General features: G+C 48.8%; 1 protein-coding gene across 5 annotated transcripts in view; it reads right to left on the minus strand.

Moving 5' to 3' along the window:
• The window catches only part of SORBS1 (sorbin and SH3 domain containing 1), a 172,869-nt gene that overhangs the window by 85,802 nt on the left and 61,411 nt on the right, over window positions 1-25,656 (minus strand). For 3 of the 5 annotated variants that reach the window (XM_027112105.1, XM_027112101.1, XM_027112102.1), the window contains 5 exons: window positions 23,725-23,853; window positions 14,316-14,428; window positions 7,946-8,308; window positions 3,907-4,051; window positions 26-55 (listed from right to left, as the gene is read on the minus strand). In XM_027112105.1, coding sequence (XP_026967906.1) covers window positions 26-55; window positions 3,907-4,051; window positions 7,946-8,308; window positions 14,316-14,428; window positions 23,725-23,853 — 780 coding nt within the window. The remainder of the gene's footprint in view (window positions 1-25; window positions 56-3,906; window positions 4,052-7,945; window positions 8,309-14,315; window positions 14,429-23,724; window positions 23,854-25,656) is intronic. The other 2 variants (XM_027112103.1, XM_027112104.1) reach the window with 1 other exon arrangement.

Consider the following 25,656-nt stretch of genomic DNA (forward strand, 5'->3'; position numbering starts at 1 on the left):
ATGTAAATAAATATTTCTCACCTACCTGAAAGGCTACTGAGTCGTTTCTGCTGTTCTGTGATAAAAAACAAAAAAAAAACACAGTGTAAGTGAGATTTACACAGACATGGTAAGACCAAGAAGTCCTGGCATAACTCGTTAGGATCCCCAAAGCTGTGTCCTTACTGTCCTCTGGGCTTAGATGCTAAAATGCTGTGTAGTCCAGCTGCATACAGGGATATTAATGTGGCTTCATCATCTGGGTGTGGTGTCTCCTGTCCCTCTCCCCCTAGATTCGTGCCAGGATTCAGGGAACAATCACTGTTTTATGGTTGTTTACCTCTTAAAGTGATCTGATCACTGAAGGAGGCCCTCAGCTCCCCTGGTCTCAAGGGAGCAGGACCTTATACACCCCAGTCTTGGTACCTTTTGAGGGAATGTAATCATAACCATGGCAGCTACCATCTGAGAGCTTGTGAAATGCCAGATATTGTTTTAAGAGCTTTCACGTGTGTGAACGCTTTTCATCTTCGCAGTAACTCTAGCAGGTAGGTCAGCACTGGCTGAGAGACCTCACATAAGGGGCACAAACTACCCAAGATGACACTGAAAATCAGAGCTGCGTCTAGAACCTGGGTCCCCCAGGTTTCTTTCCAACTCTAATCAGCAGGTCCCACTGGTTCCTTAACAGTGGGAGGTCCATTGGTTTCCCACCCTCCTGGGCAGTCTCGCGGTGGGGAGGCCAGCATCTCCTTTGGAGAGTTCTGTGCGTATGTGCTTTGGGATAAGCACAGACATGACCTTTACCTTCTACAGCTGCTAAATATAAAGCAGCCACATGTATAAAAATAGAACACTTGCCAGCCCAAGGGTGCTGTCATCGTCCCCCTTGGCAGCATCCCCACCCTCCCTCCAGAACCAGCGTGGCGAGAAGTAAACAGAGCAGCAGGGCAGCTCGCAGCTGGTGGAAGCCGCCCTGTGTACGTCGGGCACGTGGGCAAGGTTCACACTAGCTGTACCACAGAAGCCCAGCAGAGCCCTAGGCTCAGCTCTGCCAGCAACTTGCCAGATGGCACTGACCAACCACTTAACGTCTCAGCCTCAGTTTCCTTGTGTGTTAAATCAAAGTGCTCACTGGATCTATGGTAACCAAACGCTAGTCTCCAAGCTGGAAGCAAGGCCTTCCCTAGCAATCAAAAGCTAATTTATTCAGTTGAAAAGATTATGTGGTATCGCACTTCTGAGGTGTGGAATAGCCTTTCCTTCATAGAAAGAGATGCATGCAGTGTAGATCACAGTGGTTGTTTTTCAAGAGTGTTATTTAGTTAGAAATTAGCAACCCCAGGCTAGTCCCCAGGCCGTTTCACGTGACCATGAGATCTAGAAGTCTGGGACTGCGGGGAACTCCTGTCCTTCATGTGGTCCATGGACTTGCCCTGCAAGCGTGCTGAAAAATGCAGAGCTTCTCCCCCATGCCTCCCCGCCAAAGACCTCCTGAATGTGACTCCCAGCATGCTATGCACACTGGAGACCAAGAACCACCCGTGCACTCTCAGTCCTGAGAGTTTTCCAGTTTAAATCCTCCTCCCCAGACTGATCATAAGCCATCTGCCCTCAAACACATGAGGGACGGAAAGCTCCAGAGAGAGGGGCAAGGGCTATGTTTACACAACTGTGAGAGCCAGGCCAGAGGCGCAGTGCCCCTCCGTTTGTTTGCAGTAGGGGGGCCTGAACTGGGGAGACAGGGTTATTGTCGCACTACACCCTGGGGCAGCCTAGGCAGGAACAACGGGAACCTTTTTTACGATGACTAAACTAGAATTCTAGAAGTGGAGCAGAGTTATCACTCCCTCAGGAGACTTCGCAATAGTTAAATTGTTTTCACGGGTACGTTTTGTGAGGCAAAGCAGGGCTGTCAGGCTGGGTAAATTCCAAAGCGAAGCCAAAAATGCCTGACCTAAAGTGAGTTGATGATTAGTGATCCAAAGTCAGTTGCACTGGGCGTTTCCGTGCTCCTCAACTCTTCCCGCCTCCTTAAGGAGCGTAGGGGAAGCTACCTTTTAATTCCAAACGGCAAAGTACTTGAACCCTTTCCTGAGGGACGTGTGATTCAGGCTGCACGATTCTGATGTTTAAGCCCAAAGGCAGGACTTGGACAAAAGAGAAAGGCAAGAACCAAAGGCATCTGAGCAAATAAGACTCCATTTGTTCAGGGAAGAAGCAAGAAGGAAGCACAGGCACTTCTGTGCCCAAAAAAGTCTCACTAGGTGCCACCAGAAGTAGCTGGCATTACACTTGGCATTTCCCAAAAACCAAGCGGCCTTGGGAGTAAACTGCCCTTCCTTCTGGGAACTAACTTGCTTCTCTTTGAGTGGGTTTTTTAAAAAGATGAGTCATAAAGAATTTCATAGAGAACCAGCATTTCACTCTGTCCTGCATTATGGGCACTTTCTGGGCAGAGAAGGCTACTGCCAGCAAGGGGGATGGCACTGCTGAAAGGAAAACGGGCTCTTACGTAGCTCAGTGTAGGGGGTGGGGCCCTTCTATCTTTTGAAGAACATAGATTCATGGGTGAAAATTAATATGGGAACCACACAGAATGAAAAAAAACAAAATTACTAAAATAACTATGATTTGAGTGGGATGGCTGTGAGAGAAAATGTTTCATTCATCTGCTTTTCAAGTTTGGGGCAGGAAATAGAAAACTCCATTTAATACGGAAAACAATTAAAAATAGACTCCAGTCCCATTCTCATCCAAGTCAATACAGAGAGGGAGGGGAGGGGAGGGGAGGAAAAGTATGAAGTAGGCGAGCAGGGAGTCAAGAAAAGGAAGATTTGGTACCGAGCTCTGAGCTCTAAATAAAATAATTAAACCTCCACCGTTCTTTGAAATTCAGACTCAAGAGCCCCTTTCTACACTAGGAAACTGCTTGAAGACTTTACATTTCACTCCGCAAAGGACTTTTGAGAAGGGGACGTTTATTCCTCTATGGAATTTCAAAAAGGAAAACTTGGGACTTAGAATCATCTTCCGGGATTTTAAAGCAGAAGGGTCAACATATATCATTACTACCTCAACGCGCTCCGTTTCCCCTATAACACCCCTTCAGAGAAAGGGAAGAACCAACCAGCAGCAGTCAGAGAAACTCTAGAAAACAAACACGAAAACCCTCTGCCGTGGCCGCTGAGCCTGCGCGTCCGGAGCCTGTGCTCCGCAACGGGAGAGGCCACAATAGTGAGAGGCCCGCGTACCGGGGGCCACATAGGGCAAGGGGCAAGAAGCCACACCAACGTCAAGTCCCCAGAGGGCGCCACTGAGGGAAAGCCCAGTGCAGTGACTTCTGGAGAGAATGAAGGCCATGAGTCACTAAGAAAAAGTTCAAAAGCCTCTGTTTCAGAGATACAAAAACATGTTTTCTATTCTAGAAAATTTCCCATCCAGTAGGTTTTCCTTTTTTTTTTTTAATTTTGGTGCTCAAAAGTTTACTTTCTAGAAAATTCATGTCACAGAACTACAGGATTTAGGACAGTAATTAAAAGAGGTATTACTGCACCTGGACTTTCCTAGCAGAGCCCTGACGAGAACTCTCATGACGGTAATTAAGGGGCAGATGTTTTCCTTTCTGTCTTTTCTTTCTTTTTGGAGCTCCCATCTGAAGAAAACTGAATACCCTGGCTGTGGGACACACGTCACCTACTTACTTATTCAGACACCTGACCTCATGCCCAGACAGGGGCCTCTGTCTGCTGCTGTGATCTACTTTGTGGGTCGTGGGAGCGAGTAAACTGGGGCAGATGGCCTCGGGGAAGGATGGGATTTGTAGAAAATGCTGTGGAATGGCAGAATCCTTGCCCCAGATGTCACAGTGCAGCTATGGCTGATTCCAGCCGGCTGGGGGCGGGGTGCTCCTTGCAGATCCCTTACCTCGATTATGTTGCAAGAGCACAATAGTAGGATTGACAATTGTCGTGGAGGGGTAGGCAGATGATGGCTTGCTAACTGGTGCAAAGGTCTGGGAATCAGTTCCAACGTGCGATGAAGAAAGTTCATTTAGTAGAGGACTTGAGTCCTGAAAAGAAAACAAACGTTGTCACTCACTGCAACTACGTGAAACCAAGAGGTACCACTTTTTAAAAAGAAGAGATTTAAAGCTTTACAAGGACCTTAATTATAAAAAGAAATGTAACCAGTGAGACATATTAATTCCAGTTAGATAAGTTTAATCTGGAATGTTTATTCTCTTTGTTGGGATTAGTAAAGGGAGAGAAGGAAGGTGACTGTTACTCGAAGTCTCAGCAACGTCATTCATTATTTTCATCTGGTCATAACTGTGGCTCAATCCGGTTACTGAAAAAGCAAATTCGAAGAAGCATAACATGCAAAACTCATGCAATCCCCAGTGCAATCTGAGAACAAAAGGTGGTTTAATTGGGGAAAATCAGGAAAGTTTAGTACTTGTTTAGAGCAACACGAGACATTGTGAGGATGAGAAGCCATTGACGTAAGAAGAGGGAAGAGTTAAGCACTGGAACTCTTGGAAAGCTACTCTTACCTACACCACTGAACGACCCTACTAGCACGCACTTCTGAGATCTGGACATTATCTTGTCGTACTGTGACATTTTCTCACTCTAATATTGACTGACAAAGATCTCTGAAGTAAAGACTTATGAAAATCCTGACTTGGAAATCCTGAGGTGTCTACCAGAAATACCAATAAAATTATTACTACTAACATTATAATCTGCATGATGGGAATAATAGCAGTCTTTTTAAACACATGAAAATAGCACCTCAAGACGTAGTAAAGATATGTAGACAGTTTCCTCTATCACGCCTATAAAGTTTGCCAAGTTTCTATTCTGAAGTTTACACACCCCAAAGCCACAATGTCATTCCCCAAAGGTCTGAAGAACAAAACCTTCTAGATAAAAGTGTAGCTCGAAGCAGTCAGTGTGTGCCACCAGAGACCAACTGCTCTGTAAGTACCTGCAGGACAAGGGCTATGCCTCCCTTCCTCCTCTTCCCCCTGCACCTAGCACAATGCCCTGCAGACCACGCGTGCTCAGTAAATGCCACATGGCTGACAGGAGTCGTCTACCAGCAAAGGTGTCTCTGAACAACCTCTGTAGCAAGAGAACACGTGCCCACCAAAAGAGAGGATGTGAGTGTCAGGACCCAGGACAGCTCCTGACACACAGTAGGAGCTTCCTTTAAAAACACTGGCTTGGGGCTTCCCTGGTGGTGCAGTGGTTGAGAGTCCGCCTGCCGATGCAGGGGATACGGGTTCGTGCCCCGGTCCGGGAAGATCCCACATGTCGCGGAGTGGCTGGGCCCGTGAGCCGTGGCCGCTGAGCCTGCACGTCCGGAGCCTGTGCTCCGCAATGGGAGAGGCCACAGCAGTGAGAGGCCCGCATACCGCGTACCAAAAAAAACCAAACAAAAACAAACAAACAAACAAACAAACACTGGCTTGGTCAGCTCACCTCTTCTGAAAGTGCCCTAATGTCATCGCTGTTAATTATGAGTGGCAGCTCAGTTTAGTAAATAAAACCTTTCCCTAAGACTCAAGAGGCACAATATGATCTTGTTCAAAAAGTGCCTCATCTCAACTTTTTCTTTGGTATAGTGGAAAAGCAATTACACTTTTCCTAATTGACTTCCGAAGTGATGTAATAAAGATAAATCTGCCACAATGCCCCCAAGAAACACACAAAAAATCAGGCATACAGCTCCGTAAAGTATAAATGCCTGGATGGATCGTGTGAGCATTAAGCATCTCACAAATTTTACTCTGGTGTAAATCTTATCTCGGGAACATCACAAAAATAGCTATTGGCTAAAAGAACCTGGATCAATTAACATGAATTTTCTTCCCTCTTACTCTCCAATTCCTGCAGATGGAGCAGATATCAACTTGTGGCTTGGCCACCATCCACAGGGGCTCCTGTTCCTCTTGACAATTCTCACTCATTGCAGGAATCCAACCAGTTTCCTTTTTCACCTCTTACTGTTTGTACCCAGGGCCAAACCAGAAGTTATCGGGCCAAAGGAAGTCCTCCTGGGAAGTCAGTACCAGGCTGACCAAACAGGTTTGAGAAATTGAGGACACTGTCCCAACTCATCTGTCCTGGCACGCATGAGACAAACTCAATATGAAAATCTAGATCGATGCAAATGACAAAGTGTAGGGTACACAAGAAAGCTACTAGTGCACTAAAAATAAGATGTGCTTTACATGACGCTCCAGAGAAACCTTCTGTGCCTGTACTCTCCAAAACAAGAGCGGCTTCTAAACGCACCTACAAATTGAGCACCTACAAATTGAGGAGAACGCATCAGCGAACAATCTGGCACCTTCCTCCAACAGGGCTGAGTGGACAAGCTCAAAGCTAGGATATCCAAAGCCCCTGGGCCACATCTGGCCAGGTCCTCACCTAACCGTGATGTGCTGTACCTAGAGATTAGAGAAGAGGACCCCGCCCAGGATGTAGCCTTTCCCAGCTTTGGCGTGCCTGATATCTCACTGTAATTTCTTTTACAAGTCAAAAAACAAGTTTCCTTCCCGCTTTCTGTGTGACTGGCTTCAGTTTAATGAGCCACTGGAGCCAGTTTTGTAGGCATACCTCTTTCCGCAGAGGGATGTCAATGAACGTTTAATTCCAGCAGCCAACTGCATGGCCCACTAGGTTGCTACGTTTTAAAATGTGGTCCACAGATCCTCAGTGTCAGAATCCCCCAGGATGCCTGTTACCACATCTCAGTCCTCGGCCCCTCCCCAGACCCACTCAATAAGAAACTCAAGGAGTATAACCTCAGAGGATCCCATGTACGCTACACTTGAGCACCAATACACCACTCAGATAAATCCTGTTCACAGCTGTGCCCACAGGATCTAGCAGGAAAACCAGAACGTGGCAGGAACTCAATGATGAACTGCTACTTAGTCAGCCACTTATTTTTGAGGAGCTCTGGTCCATTTGCTAGGGCAACTCCTCAGCCCCAAAGCTAACAGTTACTGGGCACTCTCTGCATGCCAAGCCCTGTATCAGAAACTTCTGCGTACTCAGTCCCACTGCACCCACAGCCCCGACAGATCCGTGCGTCCCCATTCTACGACTCACACTGAGGTTCTTGCAGTCTCTCAGCTCCCAGGGCTCCTGAGGGGAGAACAGACTGAGCCCTTTGACTTGGCCTTTCCTCTAAAGCACTTGGGCTTTCCCATTACGATGGGGCCTCGTCCCTCGCAGGACAGGACCTGAAGTGTCGGGACACTCTAACTTCCCATGACCACTGGGGCAGGTACTGTTTTGCCTCCAAAGCCCCTGGCAGCCACCCTGCAGGGGCCCCAGCAAATTTCTGCCTTTTGAGGAAACAGTGCTAATGCTTGTACCAGGCTTGTAGATCCATTTGCTCAATTAAACTTTTTTTTAAACCCACTCTCTGCCATTGCTGTATATAAAAGAGAGTTTGCTTACTTGCAAACTCAGCACGAGTGAATCTTTCCCTCCCCTAGAACCTCCCTGCTCCCTGTTAGAAAAACAGTTAGCACCATGCCTACTGATGGCTTTTCCACACAATTCCTCAGGTTTCCTCTGCTCTCCGCACTACATCTGCCTGGCCTACGAGGAGCACAGCCAGCCAAAGGAAAGCCACAGAGGTGGTCTGCTCTGCAGGGAGATGTGCATTCCAAACAGGACAGAGAGGAAGAGGGTCTAGAGAGGTTGCTGGACAGCCACAAGGGGCCCACGGAACACACAGGGGAGGCATGCTCTAGTGAAAGCAAACACGGGTCCCGTCATCACACAAGCACAGGGCAGCCAACATCTCTCTCAGAACTTAGTACTTGAGTGAGAAAGGGATTTTGGGGTTTTCTTTCTTTCTTTTCTTTTTTTTTTTTTCTCTTTACTGCCGGGAGCAGACATTCAGGAAGGCTGTGAGGAAGGGGATCTAGCAAGCTTACGGTACTCGAAACAGCTCCCGTGAGGCCAGGCTCCGAGATTCTGCGGAGGCCCTCGGGGACCGGAGGGACCAGCGGAGGCGGTGGTGAGAAGGATGGCGGTGTCTGGCTAACGGGGGGGAGGGAGCCAGGAGTGCTGGCTGGCTGGCTGTGGTGAGACCGCCTCTGCAGATGAGGGGGAATGAAATCGTCTAGAGTCGGCAAGGTCAGAGGTGAGCCGGCAGGGACGGCCGCCGGGACCGGGGGGCCGTGGGGCCCCAGAGATGCTGGAGGTCTGTCAGTGCCTTCGTGCCCTCTGTCAGTGTTAACCAGGTAGAGAGGGACAACTATTACCTCAGGCTGGGCTGGGCTGGAGGAAGTGGCATCCTGTAGGAAATAAGGGGGTCATTACGTAAAGGGGTACAGCAGGGAAGAAGGAATTCCATATTTAAACAGCTGAGAGCGGACATGCAGTGATGTACGCTGAGAAATATTTAATCAGTGCCCTTTCCTCAGAGTACACGAGACAGTCAGTGCTAGCCAGTTGGCCTCCTGACACTATGACACAGAGGGAACCCCATCCAAGTTTACTTTCCACCCATCTATTTTTGAGTCCTTTTAACACTTGAGAAAAAGAGAACAACAGAACAGGCAGGCAGGCTGTGTTTAACCCCAAAACTGCTTGCAGAGCCTGAAAGCTTGGGAGTAAATACAGTCTCTTTGGCACCTTGTTACAAAACACATGTAACAGAATAGTTCACCATATTATTAGTCTCCGGATTCTAGGCTCCAGCATACTTACGTATTTATAGAAAAGAGAGGCGGGGAGACACAGGGAGGACTGTGCTGAGATGCTGAGACAGAAGGGTTTGCGCCTCAAGCTGCAGCACCGTTCACGGGGAAAGGAGGTAGGGCAGCCCAGAAAACAAACAAGCTGCTCGCACGAGTTTTCGAAAGAGACGGTGTAGGAGACACACAAACATTCCTAGTTCCTTGCCTTGGCTGGATAACAGGGCTGCAAAAGGTAAGGTTCTTTTCTCTTCCGGTTTTCGGGATCAGAGGTAACCTGGGGGCCTAGCACAGGTGGTCTCACTGCGTCTGCTGATGAAGGCCGAGTCCCCGGGGAAGGACTCTCGCCACGGCTAATGGCATCCTTACGGATGGCAGAGAATAGCTTGGGAGGGCCAGGAGAAGGAGCAGAGGGTGGCTTCCCCGCGCCGGCTGTGCAGGAGGCAATGCTGGGAGCCCGTGCTCGAGTGCCCGCAGCTTCCAAGGGAGTGCCTTTGTCTGGGTCACGTGCAACACCAGAGAGGTTTGCCGATGCCACGGGGCGAATGTTACGGGATAAACAAGGTACATATAAGCTGCTGACCTTTTTATTCCCAACTGCCTCATGACGTGGGTTAGAGCTCACATTCTCTCTATAAACTGTCCTGGCAGCTGCACAGCACTGCTGGGGGTGGGACCAAGCACTGGGGAGCGTGGAACCCGGAAGTGAGGGCCCAGGACACGGCACACCTTCGGGCGCTGATCTGGCTGCCAGGGGGACGGAGACGGGCCGGGGTCGTGAGGGGTTCTGCTGGCTGGGGGTGCCGGGTGGGCCGTATGGCTTTGGTGAGCTCAGGTAAAGGGAGTCCTTGAAGGAACTGCGGGTGCCGGGGGGCTGCCATGCAAAGCAGTCCTCTTGAGGGAGAGGAGGGCACCGGGGAGAGAGGACCTTTGGTAGTATTTTTAAGACAATAAAAAGAAAGAAAGAGGAGGGGAAATGGAAAGAAGGATGACCATTAGAAACAGCACAACACGACCTGAAGAAAAAACAACTCTGGACACGTTTTTAAGCAAATCCTCAGCTTAGATTCCTCATGGCCCGTACATTTTTCCTTGCGGTAAAGCCAAGGACTGACTCCTACTCACCTGGAGAGGCAGGCCTGACTCTCCTTTACATCACAGGGAGGCTGAGCTCAGCCCAGGTGCTAAGTCAGGTTGACACGAGTCCTGGGTTGACCTGTACCGTCTGAGACCTCCTGACCCAAGAAGGGTGCCCAAGGGTTAAACGCCAGCGGAAGAAGCCCCAGCGGCCCCAGTTTTCTCCAGACCGCAAAGATTTTCCTCTTTGTACCTTCAGCTTTAAAAGTTTAAGTTCCCTCCAACTCGAGTGTCTTCCATTCTTTTCCCTCAGGAAACGGACAACTGGAAGAATCATCCTTAGGTGTTCACAGGAGGCAGCCATCTTAATTGAGTCACTAAGATTTAGCATCAGTTCCATAAGCATAACAACTTAAAACTCACCAAGAAGAGAATGCTAGCTAAGGACTTAGAATCTGCACGTCTTGTCTCAGAGGAAACAATGTGATGGAACTAATTATTAGAAGGAAGACAGGCATGAGGTTAAAAGCATGCAGTCTCCCATTTTTGACGCACCCAGAACAAAGAGACCAGGCAATGAAGCATCTGACTGGCTTGGACGGTGCCTGTTCACCAAATTCCAGACCATTCCTCATTCCCACCCAGCCCACCAGGCACAGACAATCCTAAAGGGGGTGATCAGCCTCAGGCTCATGGTTTAAGCCCAAAGCTCTGGTTCCAGGCTCAGAGCTAGAAAACTGTAGTTCCCACCTCATGCCCTCTCCCTCAACACAGCCCCTCGCTCCTCCCTGGGTCTCAGCGAGGCAGAGGGTCAGGAAATGGGGTAAATCTCCAGATGATCCTCATTTCAAGGACAGCCGCCTGTCAACCTGTGGCTCAACTTGGAATCAAGTAAGATACGTTTATCTTCCTAATGTTATGGACTGGATGTGTGACCTCTCAAATTCTTAAGCTGAACCCCTAACCCCAAGTGGTGGCATTTGGAGATGGGGCCTGTGGGTGGTAATTAGGGTTAGATGAGGTCATGAGGGTGGGACCCCATGATGGGATAGGGGTCCTTGTAAGAAGAGGAAGAGAGACCAGAGCCCTGTCTTTCCACCAGGTGAGGACACAGTGAGAAGGCAGGTGTCTACATGACAGGAAGAGAGCCCTAACCAGGAACCTAACAGGCTGGCACCTTGATCTTGGACTTCCCAGCCTCCAGAGCTGTGAGAAATAAATGTCTGTTGATTAAATCACCTGTCTTTGATACTTTCTTACAGCAGCCTAAGACACCTAGATTTTCTTCACTGGCCCTCTCTTTAAAGATAGCCCAGTATGAGAAGAAAATGAGAACCTTCTGCTAAATTGCACAGGTAAAGTACATTAGAGTTTGGTTGATAAATGGCAAATGGATTGTGACCCCAAACTGGGAGGATGCAAGGGTGTGGGCCTATTTTATTTTTATTTTTTGTGGAGTGCAGGCAGCAAGGGGGAAGGGATGCTAGTGAGGGTAAATAAGTGAGAATAAAGTATGAGTCTGGACTAGAATATTAACCCAGAGACAGTAAACAGCCCATCCCTCAGCAAGCTAGGTTAACTTGATGCCTATCCTTTCCACAGGGTGCCCAGGACACTGCCAGTGGAATGTGGCCATGTGTACCAGCCAAAAATACAAAATGTATCTTCAGTCATTAGTAGGAGCAAAACCATCCAGATGTACTCTCGGTTTCAGTGAACTTAGGCTGGAGGTTGGGGTGTACTCACAGACTAAAACGATGCTCTCCAGAAACAAAACACTTGACCAAGCACGCGCCAAAGGGACTGCGGGTAAGTTGACGATGGTTGCCAGGGAGGTAAGTAAAAGGCAATTTTGAGTTAGGCTCAAATTTACTTTTACTTCGAGCTCAAGTGTCCCACATGTGATTTCTTCTTGCCCAAAGATAGAAATCGGTTTCAATGACTTTTTAACTTAATTTGGCTGTGGCCATATAAGGTGCCAGGGCTGCATTATAACAGGCCTGAGGCTTCCCAGGGCTCTGACCCTGTAGAGAGGACGCTTCCCCAGAGTGTTGACAACGCACTCAGAGCCAAGGCCTTCCTGTCCTGGGGCTCCTTTGAGCTCTAGAGAAGGAGGGGGATAGGCACAGTCACTTTACATGTAAGGAACTACTTTCTGTTTTATTGTAAACATTGTGGGAACCATATAAGCAGCTGGCATTCCTCCCCAGCTGGCCACTAATGAAATCCCATTTATCTTTTTAGAAGATGGGGTGGTGACAAAAATGGGGCTGCTTGAAGAATCTGACATGTTCCTAGTATGTACAGTTCCAGAAACTATCAATCCCTGCCTCCACTGGGGATCCCCAAGATGCTGCTGTCAGAGAGGGGAGAGCCCTGATTCCGCGTCACTGCGGGTGAGGAGAGCAGGGCAGCAGGAGGAAAGGCAGACGTGGGAGCATCAGGAGATAGGATTCCCCTCTGGCCCGTGTGTCCCGGACTCCAACTCAATCCTTAGGAGGGGATGCTAGGCCTGCAGGTGTCTGAGAGCTGTCTTCATCTGTAACCAAGCCAGAGCAGAGAGCAGCCCAGCCCACCTTGGCTTTGTCTAAGCCAGCGTATACTTACAGCTCTGGCAATAGCTACAGAGACAAGAAGTCATTTTTGCGTTCACAAAATGAATCTATGACCTCAAGCCTCTTGAAAGTTGGGTGGCCAGTTTTACACTGAATATATAGAATAACACCTCTACATCAGCAATATGCCAGGTATCTTTTCAGACACCCAGGTAAAAAGAAAATTCCCGGATAGTGACCGATGAGAAAATGCATACACTATGCGTAGCCCACATTACAGGACGATTATCCTTGTTATGAGGCTCGCCCTTACACACGCCTTGAGGGCAATGTTTACACAGTGATCCAAACACAACAAACGCTCAGTAAAGTTGCTGTAAGTACATGTATTTAAAAGGGATTTTTATTTACTTCACACGCTGTTAAAATTCTCTCCGTAGAAGAGCTATTTAAGAAGCCAAAAGGAATTAGTGAGCTACCCTGTGGGCTAAGTCCCTGATAGTGGAAGAGGATGTGCTTCTATACTTGCCTTGAATTAATCAGAACTATTTCCTACCCTGGATATAGAGCCAACTGTATCCAACCTCGAGAACGCCAAGAAGGAAGTGTGCCTGCCACCAGCAGCAGACTTAGATGCTGGGAAAGGTCTTAGAAACAGGGAAACTATGGCCAGTCATTTACCAGACAACAGACCTCCCACATCCCGAGTCTAATGAGGACTTCAGGAGGCCAGGCCCATTCACAGCTCCTGGCCCTGACCAGCGGCCCCGCATGCACGTGGCAGTAGCTACAGGAGACAGGCCATGGTAGGGGCGGGGAGGCTGAGTAGTGCTGCCTTGGCACACGATTCAGCAACCTCCTCTAAGCCTGGGAGACAAGGGTCTGCAAAGGGGAAGGAAGGCATCATCTCGGACTTGGTTTCATTCCAGGGACGAGCGCAATTTTATGTCCTCACGAGCAGAACCCAGAGGATTATCGGAGAAGCGGGGGTGGGAACAAGGAAGGCACGTGGATTCCCCAGGCTCCTTGCGAGTTGTGAGAGCATGTGCACAGAAGGCAGGCGGGCGCAGGGAGGTGGACTGCGTAGGGAACACATTTCTGCCGTTTTTGAGCAGCGCAGCTCTTTTTAAAAGAAAGGATTGCTCTGTTCCATGGATATTACTCCGCTCTATAAAAACACTCTTCACAGATTGCCTGAATTAAAACAGGGTCTATTAGTTTCGTCAAGATGGCAAAGCAGGGAAGTCCCTGGCAGTCCAGTGGTTAGGACCCTCGCTCTCACTGCTCAGGGCCTGAGTTTGATCCCTAGTTGGGGAACTAAAATCCCATAAGCTGCAGGGTGCAGCCAACAGGAAGGGGAAGAAAGAAAGATGAGGAAAACAACGTAGGGGGAAAACTTAAGCAGAATTATTCCACTGCAAGTTGTACAACGTGGGGCACACTTTCTTTCGTAGGGTAGCGCTAGGCAGTGTAAAGTCCGCTGTACTGCCATTCTGGCTTCTGCCTGCTTCTAGGCTGCTGGATTCCGCGCTGGCCACAGCTCCCTGATCTTAATCTGTAAGGACGGAGCTGCTGAAACTCTTACAGCCTCAACACGAGCAAATTAATGAAATAAACACAAGAGTGCAGTCGCCTTCTGAATATTATGCTCTAAAGAGTTTTCATAAAACAGGCTCAGACCTTTTTCCCACCTGGCATTCCCTCTTTCAGAACATTTCCACACACGTTTCAAACCTACGGAATATTGGGCTTATGCTTCTGATACCCTGGTACAGGCCAGCCTCATCCCATACATCTGCTTCCCTTGACCCCAACTTCTCCCTAACTCTGGTCCTCCCGGGGCTTTTTCAGAATTGGCCAAAAGTGGGACTCAGAAGCCAGTCCGTCATCCAGCTGGGCGAGCAGGAAGTCACAAGTGCAAAAAGCTGAACGACTCAAGAACAGTCCCCACCCCGCCCTGGGCGCCCACCTACCTGAGGCTTGTCCGAAGGAAGGTTGGGATGCACACTTCGGTAGCCCTTGGCAACGAGTGGAGAGGGCTGGGCGTTTCCATTGGCATCAGCATTGGAAGGAAGCCTCCACTCATCTGAGAGATGAAAAAAAGAAGAAACCCCTCACTCACAGGAACACTCCCTGGTTCTCCTCTTAATTGAAGGGTTCCCCTCTAATTGAAGGGTTCCTGGTGGAAGGCAGGGACAGAAAGGATGCAAGAGAAATCATACCTGCTGAGGAATTCTCTGACTCCAGAACTACATGTGGCGCACAAAGGATGAAAACAAGAAGGGGGGAAAACAGAAATGGTTACGTTTGCAGGAAACAAGCACGTACTGCACAGAAAGACGAAACTCCAGCACTCCGTTGCCTGACACAAAATGCCCTCAGTCACGATGGTCTAATTACCATAGGAACCCACTCTAAACCATGATGTGCTCACAGGCGCTGACCTTTGAAAACACAAGGCTCACATTCACAGTAATGAAGAAACAATTGTTCTTGACATTCTTATTTTACAGACAAAAAGGCCACAGAACTCTCCTGTCCAGTCCTGACTCACTAACTTGCATTCCCCTTTTATAAGCCTGACGTGGGCCCAGAATGACCTCTCCTCATCAGCAGCCTGGGCTAATTAACAGACCCGGAGAGGGAGACATCGATAAGCACTTTTTCCATGGCTGTTGGTGCTGCGCAAAGGGGAGAACATGATTTAAGCCCCAAGGTATCTGCTGTGATAAGGGCTTTTTTTCCTCCCTGCCTGCCTTTCTTCTTTCCATTAAACGAGCTACATAAAGATTTCAAAATCTAATCACCCTGAGTTTTCATCATACTACAAGGCACCCTTGTCCCCCTTCAGCCAGCTACCACCCTGCCCTCCATCTATTGCCTGGAGCAGCTCAGAGACCCTAAACCTCTCTTAACCTGACCAGCACCATGAGGCAGGACGGCGCAGTGGTCACAAGCTTGGCTGGGAAGGCAGCTGGACCTCAATTCAAATCCTGGCTCCTCCACCTATGGGCTCTGTGGCCCTGGGCAAGTTATAAGCCTCAGTTTTCCCACATGAAAAATAGGGGTAACGATATGCCTGCTTCATACGTGTTGTTTTAAGAATTAAAAGATATAATGCATGAGAGATGCTTAGAACAGTGCCTGGCAGAGCTCAGCAACGTTTGTTATTTACCACCATCTTCCGCATCATTTCTTGTCTCTATTCTCTATCTTCCATGTAGCCCAGGGGTTAGCAAACCTTTTCTGTAAAGGGCCAGTTAGCAAATACTTTAGGCTTTGACGGCCATATGGGCTCAGTCACAACTATTCAACTCCGCTGTTGTAGCACAAAAGCAGCCGCAAACAATATCAAGTGAACGAGGTTGGCTGTGTTCCAATAAACCTTTATTTGTGGAAACTAGAGTTTGAATTTCATGTAATTTTCACACAGCACGTTCTTTTTCTTTCAACCCTTAAAATATAAAAACCCAGATGCAAGAAAAAAGCGTCCTCATGCTTTCTGTCCAATTGTGGCAGCCCAGATTGAAGAGGGTAATTTCTTCACAAGTAACCTTGTGAACAGTAAACCAAAGCCTGCTTTATTCCAAAGAAGAATTTGAGTTTACAAGAAATGTATTGGAAAATTATTCCCTTACACCCTTACCTTCTGATTGATTCCACTTTTAAAAGCATAAGAGCTAAGTCTAATTAAAGACAAGCCAAAAAATATTAAACACACACACACACACACACACACACACACCCCATCCCTTGTTAAAGGGATGTACAAAAATAAGCATAGGCCAGATTAGGCCCAAGCGCCACAGTTTGCCAACCCCTCATGGAGCCAGTCCCTTAATTTCCTCCTCCTCTCTGGTTGCCTCCTTATCTCACCCTATATAAAGAGGGGAATAAAGCACTGCAGCTCTCACAGCCCAAGGCTCCATTTCAATGTGGCTTCCTCAGGGATCAGAGATGGGCTTTCTGGATTGAACGTCTTTCTAAGTGCCAGACGCTGTTGGCCACTTTTGCATATATTTAGTATTTAATTCAGTGTACACAAGTCTGTGAGGTAGGTAATCACTCTGCTTCATGGATGAAAAAAACAGAGAGGCCAATTGACTGGCCCAAAGTCACACAGCCAGGAAGTGATAAAGCAGTCAGCCCAGGTCTCCAGAATCAAGTGCAGCACTCTGTCCACCCCCCACGGCCACCAACCCTGCCATCTGCCACAAAGCAGAGCCTACATTCCAGGGAGATGGTGGAAGCCAAAGGGTGTCAGAGCAAAAGGCCAGGCGGGGGAAAAGGTTTCACGTGATTTGCATCCATGTACAGCAGTCTATCTGCATCGGAGCCACCAGGAGTGCTTGTTAAAACGCAGATCGCAGGGCCCCATCTCCAGAGTTTTTGACTCAGAGGAGAAGTGAGGCTTGAGAATTTGTATTTCTAACATGTCTCCTTATAGTAAGGCTGCTGGTCCATAACGCAAAGCTCACTTTGAGAGTCAATGACATACTAATGTACACTCAAAAACATCCTTACTCTGGGAAACCGTATCCATTTTTGCAAATTCCGTCCTCCTCTAAAACGAGCTTTTTATAACCTGTTTCAGTTGCACATTCTTTTAGCAGGTTGGCTGTCACATTTCTGCCACTCCCTTAGGGACAATTCCTAGATATCTGTCTTCTTGTCCCAACCACATGGCTGGGAAATTTACAGGACTTGATCTTTACTCACATTACTGTGATGTACCAGCTCGTGCCATCAAGGACAAGCTGTTGATCGCCCTAAATTTCACTGTTTCCATCTATAAAATATAACCCTTACCCCACATACACCGCACAGGGCTGCTGAGGTCAGGTACGTGACGTGTCCTAAAAGTGACCGTTTCGAAAAAATTTTTATTGGAGTAGAGCTGATTCACAATGTTGTGTTAGTTTCTGCTGTAGAGCCAGGTGAACCAGTTATACATATACTGATTTCCACTCTTTTTCAGGTTCTTTTCCCATATACCTCATTACAGAGTATTGAGAAGACTTCCTTGTGCTATATAGCAGGAAAAGTGACCATTTTAACACTCACTAGTGCATCCATGCAGATCCTGGCCCCGAGATTTCCTTGCGCCCACAGGCCTTCAGGTACCAGGTGCCACACTATGAAAACGTTTCTCCCTCCTCCCCTGTGTCTATCACTTTTACTAGCTCATCGTCCTTCCTGGGTTATTTCCAGTCGGGCTTTGTCAAGTCATTCTATCAAATTTATTTGATGTACATACACGCACTAAATGTCAGTAGGTTCTCTTAAAAAAATTTTTTTTTATACAGCAGGTTCTATTTAGTTATCTATTTTATACATATTAGTGTATATATGTCAATCCCAATCTCCCAGTTCATCCCACCCCCCGCCCCCAGCCCCGCTTCCCCGACCTTGGTGTCCATACGTTTGTTCTCTATGTCAACAGGTTCTGATGAGAGGCTATCAATAAAGGATGTGAACTTTGTACACGGATGTGGAAGCATGTTATTTTGTCTGCTCTTTGGCTGGGTTGGTTCTATTCAGGTGATGTTGGCACACAGATGTGTCGTGGAAAGCTGAGGTGAGTCTGTTCCTCCCAAACCCTTAGGTATCATAAAGGGACTGTCACTGTGGAATCAGACAGCCTAGTTTGAATCCTGTTTTGCTCACTGCATATCCTGCAGCAAGGGACATAGCCTCATCTGTGAAATGAGAAATTTTCTCTCGTCATAAGGACTAAGTGGAAGTATGTGGCATAAGGTACGTGCTTAGTAAGATTGGGATCCAAAGCATAAGGGGAAAAACATTTCCCAGACACAGCAATTAGAGCAGTTGACTCTGCCATTTGATAAATAGCCTTAAGAACATAATATCCTCGGGAATCAACCCACTTTCTCTTCTCATTCCAAGTCTTTAAAACTGTTCCCCTTACCCTGTCCCCAAAAAGGCAGTTCCCAGGACTCCTCAGAACATTCCTTTCTTATTTAAAAGAGCTGCATTTCTGACGTTTCATCCTCCTTCATCTGTTACCTACTCTTCTGAACCTTGAAGGTTGGTAGCAGCCCAGGGCCGTTTGTGTCTGAGGGTGGCAGGTGAAATTTTATGTACATGATCATCAATTATTAACTCTTGGTTAGGGAGACTGTCAAAATGCTTCTCTCAATAAATGTTAGCTCAGAGCTCCCGTGATGGAGGAGGGCCTTGGAAAGCTGGGTCCCTCAGGAGGTTTTGCAGCCCTGAGGAGACCAAACCTTTCCATGAGAAGTTTAATTTATTTTGCCTTATCTTTTTCTCCATCTATGCTTTTTTTTTTTTTTTTGTGGTACGCGGGCCTCTCACTGTTGTGGCCTCTCCCGTTGTGGAGCACAGGCTCCAGACGCGCAGGCTCAGCGGCCATGGCTCATGGGCCCAGCCGCTCTGCGGCATGTGGGATCTTCCTGGACCGGGGCACGAACCCGTGTCCCCTGCATCGGCAGGCGGACTCTCAACCACTGTAACACTAGGGAAGCCCCATCTATTCTTTATATACAATCTTTTCTGGCCTGTGGCCACAGCTTACTTATTTTCCTTTATCTCACTCTGTGCTAATTTCATCTTGGTCTGTTGTAAGCTTGTTTTGCTGATCACTTCTTGGGATCTCAGGACACTTTTCATTGAGTTAGATCTGTGTTTCCTGGTAGAGAATCCACGAGTTAGAGGAAAGGTGTTAAAAGTGGGTCTAAGAGCGTTCCATACCTTGTTTAACTTTTATTCATGCTGTGTGGGAAAGAATTTACTCTTCCCCAAAAGGAGGTCTGGCCTTTGCCCTCTGGCTTCCAGGAGTTAATCTCTAAGCCCTTGGAATGTCACCCTGATAGGACTGTCTTTGTGCTAAACCAATAACGTGACTTAGGTTGGGGGCCTTGGCGCTCAACCTCCTAACGGACTGGAGAGTGAGACAAACCACTTGGGCAGTGGATGACACCTATGTAATAGAGCCCCAATGAAAACCATGGACACCACGGCTTGTATGACCTTCATGGTTGGCACTGCTCTGAGCATGTTCTCACACGCAGTGCTGGGAACTAACATGTCCTGACTCCACAGGAGAGGGACCACACCAACTCCATGCTTCCTTCTTTTAGCTGATTTTAATCTGTATCTTCTCCCCGTAATAAACCAGAACTGTGGGTATAACAGCTTTCAACGGGTTCTTTGAGTCCTGCTACCAAATTATCAAACCTGAGAGTGGTTGTGGGAATCCCCTGACCTTGCAGTTGGTGTCACAGTGAGAGTCTTCTCTCATGGGGAATTTTGCCTCCAACTACTTCTCATTTGGCCCCCTTTTCTCATACATGAGCTCACGAGAAAGACTCTTAGTTAATGGGGGTAGGGAATGTCTAACTATTTTAATGTCAATTTTCTTATCTTTTTGCTACTGTCATTTCTCGAGAGCAAATGTGAGGAAATGAGTTGACTGCAGGTCCAAGAATCTTTACATCCATAGCTAACTTTGCAGTCAAGAATCAGACAGGAAGGATGGGAGCCAACTGGCACAGAATAAGCTGTAAATGTCGAACTGAACTTTGGCTTTTGAGTCAGAACACAGGGATTGATGGTCTCCATGCCATACCAGAAGGAAGCTTCGTACAGCGCCCACCACCAGTTCAGGCTCCCTGTCTCCTCTTAAGATCACCGTGACCTGGGGACACAGGTGGAGTCACACCTGAACCAACAGGGCCATTACCCAAACCTGGCCAAGCTATTATACCAGGAAGCAGGAATAAGAGCCCTCTCTTGGAGGCTGGGAATCAGCATTAAGATTACTGTAGCTCTTTCCAGATGGTTCAGATCCCCAAACCTAGGTCTGCATTCAGAGATTAGGAGGGTGGTCAGGGATCCAGAGTCAAGCTACCACTGAGGGCAGGAGCCTGGAGGTTGGGTTTACACTGGGCAACTCTGAGGGCTCCGTCTGTCACTCCACCTCAGAGAGCATCTCCACCCTCCCCATGTTCACTTGGATGCCAATGGCTCCCAAATCCACACCCTGGATTCCAAATTTCCAAATGCCTATTAGAAAATTCCTCCTAGAAGTCCTTCTCTTGCCAAGAAACTCAGCACGTCAAGAAGTGGAATCCAACACTCCTTCCAACTCCCCTCATAAATCCAGCATCTCCATGAGCGCCACATCTATTCTCCTAGTGAAGCAGGGAAGGCGCCTTCTGCTCAGCACGGAGCCCTACCTCTCCGCACTCCTTAAACACCGTGCCAAGCCCTGCCATTCCACTCTCCAGATACACTTCTCGCTTGGCCCCTGCTCGTCATTCCCACCACCACCACGCTGGGCCTAGACCCTCACAGCCTCTACGAGAAATTACTGCAAGTCTTTAAGTGGCCTCCTGATCCGCAGAAACTAGAATCGTTTCCGTTCAAGAGCACCTTGTACATGCCTGGCTCTGTGCTATATCTTGAGATGGAAGAGTTCACTGCATCCCAGCAACTCTATTAAGGTCATCTCCAGTTTACAGATGGGGAAAGTGAAGCTCTCCAAGGTTAATTTGCTCATATTACCAAGACAGTAAGTGGTACAGCTGAGCCTTGAGAGAGGACTGTGTGACTTGAGAGCGAGACCACCTCTCACAGGGTAAGGGAGCTGGAGCAAGGACTGGAAATAGGGGCCACCTCTGAAATGCAGGTGTCAAGGGGCCATATGGGGAAAGACATCAGGCCACAGGTGCTGGGCAGTAACGTGAGACCGAAGCTTCCAGTTCAGGCAGATGATCAGCAACTTGGAGATCTACAGGGATGGAGGAATGTGGTAAAGCCAGGGAGCAATGCAGAGGGGAGACAGCCAGAGCAGCTGGGGCACAGATGCTGGCCCTGGTGGCAGGGGAGAGACCTGGACGCTATCTGACACCCACTATCTGTGAAGATGCTGGGAAAAGGAAGCACGCCCAGTCCTTGGCAAGAGCCAAGCAAGGCTCCCTGCCTCACACTTGGGCTCCCAGTCCAGGCTAGCACAGCTGCCATCAAATGCTGCCGGAAACTGTTTCCATGAGGCTGGTCAAGTCTCAGAGGCTTGGTGGGGGCCAGCAAGTTTTCATCCAGAGGCTCAGATGGAGGGAGCAGGCAGGGATGAGGAGGGCTGGGGAGCCACATGGACCCAGCCAGAGTCAAGGGCCAGCAGGATGCTGGCCAATGGCCAGGAGGGTAAGAGAACAAGATCCCTGGTCCTGAGTGTCCCACCTCTGGAGGTGCATCCTCTTTTATCCGCACCTCCAGTGTTAACTCATTCCAGCCTGCTGTTCACCTAATCAGTGTAATTTCCCCCCACCCCTACTCAACCCCAGCTTGTTCCTTTCCACCCAAACTGGCCTAGTGTACAGTCCTGAATGTGTCCCCAGTGAATAGGCTTCTGTTTGTGTCAGGTTAATTCCCAAACTTCCCAAGTTCACAGAGCATTCTGGAACTAGAAAGGCTTGAAAACCATCTTTCCCAAGTCCCTCATACTTCATACGTGCTTCAGAGGTGTGACATACGTGTGGTCAGAAAGCATGACAGTGGACTGGGGCTCCACACCTGACTCTCTGGTTGGAACTCTTGTGCTCACATGATGCCCCCAAATTTCTCTCCCTTTTCTTCCCTTCTCGCCACAATTCCTCGTGACTCCCAGTGATGCCTGGCCCCTATAGGATGCAGAATGAATGTCTGCTGATTTGGATTCAATGACCTCTATTTATCTGGAGAAAAATAATCTACAAAGATTAATCTACTGTAAGGTGTGAATGACTGATAGTCATCCCCCAATCCTTCAGAGTATTTTCAATTTAAAACAAGATCTTTTTTTAATCCAAATTATCTGTTATAAATCTGTAAGATATAGAATTATCTGAGGACTAGAGAGAGCTTCCTTAAGTGCTCAAATCACTGCACTGGAGTGCAAAGCTACAGACAGCAAGGTAAAGAATAACATCGGGGCTCTGTGTTAGTGCCACATTGTGACCACCAGGGGGAGCTCAAGGCTCCCTCTCCTGCCATTCACCATTCCCATTCACCACCAGAGGAAGGGCCAGGAGGTTGTGAGATCATTTTATCGGGCCACGGGGCTGTAGGTATGGTCCTTCTCTTTAAATTATCCCTTAGGTTTCTCTCTTTCTCAGAGGTCCTCCAGCTTGGGAGATGGATCTTCCCAGTGGCCCCACCTCTCCTGGAGACCAGAGTGGCAAAGTACAGTAGGGAAAGAGGCAGGTATGGGTTCAGGAAAACAGAGCCAAGCAGCTACTTTCAACCTAATAGTGCTGGAGGCCACTCATGCCTTCCCCTGAGCCTAGGGAAAAAGAAGCTTTCCACAGGGACTGACATTACCAGAACGGGGCTGGTGCTCAAACCCTAGCCTGGCCTCGTCCTTGGGCATCTGCCTTGGTACCTGTTACGGCTGGCAGGGAACAGAAAGAAAGTCAAGTCTCCAGGATGCTGGGTACTGACCATCTCCATCCTGTACAATTCCATCTTATCACAACACACCACTCCCGACTACCAGAAGAGCTTGCATGTCTCTGGTCCCAAGGAAGTGGTCATCACCCCAATTCATTTTCTCTCCATTTCCTTCCTTCAAGATGGGAGAAAACTCCCATCCCCTATGGCAGTAGCTCTCAAGTGTGGTCCTTGGCCCAGGAGCATCAGCAGGACCTGGGAACTTGTCGACAATGCAAAACCTCAATGCAAAACCCTTGACATCCTCACAATGACGCGGCGAGGCAGGTAGTTATCAACCTGATCCGACAGGTGGGCTCACCAGGGTTGAGGGAGAGCAGCCATCTCATCCCAGGCTGCAGAGCCAACAGGTGGTGGAAGTAGGACATGAACCCCATGTGCCGATCCCGAAGTCCCAGGTGTCCACCTCAGCACCGTGCTCCAGGCGCCCGGGTTTCCCGAGGGGCGGGGGCTTTTGCGTTGGCCTTAGACACGCTCTCCTGATCCTGCTCCCTCGGGATGCCTCCCTGCTTTCCGGGAGCTGAGGCCATTCGGCCGCCCGCACTTTTCAGTCTCCCTTGGCTTCTTCCCCAGCCCCAGCCCCGCCTGGATGGTCACAGCTGAGCCCCTAGAAGTGGGGACGGCTCAAAGAAGCCAAGCCTGGAGGCCATCCCACCACTCCCTCCCCAGGCCCCTAAGCCATCTCCATCCTCCTAAACTAGTCTGCAGAGCCTCAGACTGCTCACGTGTTCCGTCAAAAGCTAGAGTAAAGTGGTCGCCGCCGTGCCTTTGCCTGAAGCAAGTGGGACCTGTCAGTTTAGGGCAGTGATCACCACCCACCACAGAGACGAGACGGAGAGGACTGTGCCAGGGGCCCCTGGGAGAATCGGTAGGCAGAGCCCCACCCTTCCCCTGGTCTCCGAGGTAGCGCACCTGGTTTCCTTTCCTCTTGCGGGGTTTCCCGAGGGCTCACAGGGCTACCGCTTGGGATCTCCCTGTAGGAGGACGAGGCCCGGAGAGTCACCGCTCCCTTCCCAGTGCAGATTTTTGTAGGATCCGTGTCTGAAAAGGAAAGACCCAAGAGGAAAGACTGAGTCCCAGGCTCCTGGAGGATGAAAGCGACAGTCAGCCAGCAACTTGGTACAGCTGGGGAGTGAGATGAACCTGGTTACAGACAGGCACAGTCTGACGGTCAATGAAAATTAACCTGTGGATGGTGAAGAGGGACAAATCACATTTTCAGAGGTTTACCACCCATCATGAGGTTAGGAGGAAATGGAGGCAACAGTGAGTTCTGAGTCAATGGATGCGTTACAACGTCAGCTGTAAACATTTCCAAATCAAAGCGGGTTGATTCCTTTTATTAAATGAAGTTTAGGTTGGTGAGCAGCTTCTGACCAATTAGTAAGGCTCAGTTCAAGAAAGAATTTATGAAGGATTTCTCAAGCTCCCACATCATCCTTCTTAAAAAAGAGCAAGTCGACAGCACAGGGAATTAGGTGGTGGTTCTGTAGCCCCCAGAACCGTGCAGCCCCCCAACGGAAGAGCAAAAGACAATCTCCTTGTATCAGCAAGCCAAGCCCCCTGTAGTGGTGAGACAGGATATGCTGCCTGGGGAGAAAGGTCAAGGGCCAGAGCCTCACATTCGAAACTTAATGAAGAAAATTCACACCAAAGAAAACGACTAGAAATGCTAAATCCTTCAAGGAACAGTGTTCGCTGCACTTCCAGCTGAGCCTTTCCTGGGCCCCGACCTCTCCTACAGTTCACAATGGCCTAATAACAGACCAAGGGTATCTTTCAGAACCGCATGGAGAAGGATTTCAAAATAGGCTTCAAAAGATCTGGATGTTCATCCTCCAGGAAAATCAGTAACGGGGAAACAAGAAAGCCACACAGACCACACAGCCCTAGGAGGTACACGTGCTGAATGTTTCTCTCTGTACAGCTGAGCTGAACTGAATTCCACAGTTTTTCAAGTTGCTCACAGCACAGCCTGGATCTTGGACCTCAAATTGTCATGACTGGGATTATGGGTAAAGTTTAAGACGGGCATCGGGCAGGATGTGGGCTCAGATGTCCAACTCATGCCCATTCCTGTGCCAGGGCCAAGAGGAGCCAAGCCTCTTTGCTTCTCCTTTCCACTCTGGCAGCCCCCTTTCTGACAGCTCAGACAGAACGATCATTAGTGTTACAGAAGAGGACAGATCTGCCGTCAGCACCTCTTGCACTGAAAGCAAAGTGCAAAACCACAATGTACGGCAGGGCGGGCAGCAGCCTTGGAGAGCATCTGACTCATCCAACCCTATCAAGAGGGTAAGTGACTGATGTCACAGAACTATTGGCAAAATTGATTCACGGTCTTTTCAAAAGGGTGAGGGGCAAAGTCATGGTCTTTGCCAAAGGGTGAGGGGCAAAGTGACAAACCCAGCCCGTCCACAGTGTCCTGGATGCACAGCCAGATTGGCCCAACTCCTGAAAGAACCACCAGTGGGATGAAGAGCCACCTGGGCCTCCCTCGTCTCATTTTGTACAGAAGGAAGCTATAAGCCAGGGCTGTCGTCTGAACTGCACCCCCTTCCTTGGAGAGGAGAGGCAGGAAGTGACTGCTGGTGAGGTTCGGGGCAGAGGAGGGAGTGCTCAGGAAAATGGTCCGTCCAGCATCACAGAGACGCAGCCAGGCTTGGCATCTGAGGGAGCTGCTTCAAGTTCACACCAATTCAGAGATTCCCTGTGTAGCCACATTAGTTCTTGGGGACAGTGGAGTTTTAAATAAAGTCTTGGGAGCTGGAACATCTAAGGGGAACCTAAGTCGTCTATGTGGCTCAGACCTACACCAGCTGGAATCAACATTCAGCCTCTGGA

Source organism: Aethalodelphis obliquidens, unplaced genomic scaffold (assembly GCF_003676395.1).
Source record: "Aethalodelphis obliquidens isolate GAN/ISIS:26980383/991018 unplaced genomic scaffold, ASM367639v1 scaffold11, whole genome shotgun sequence".
NCBI lineage: Eukaryota > Metazoa > Chordata > Mammalia > Artiodactyla > Delphinidae > Aethalodelphis > Aethalodelphis obliquidens.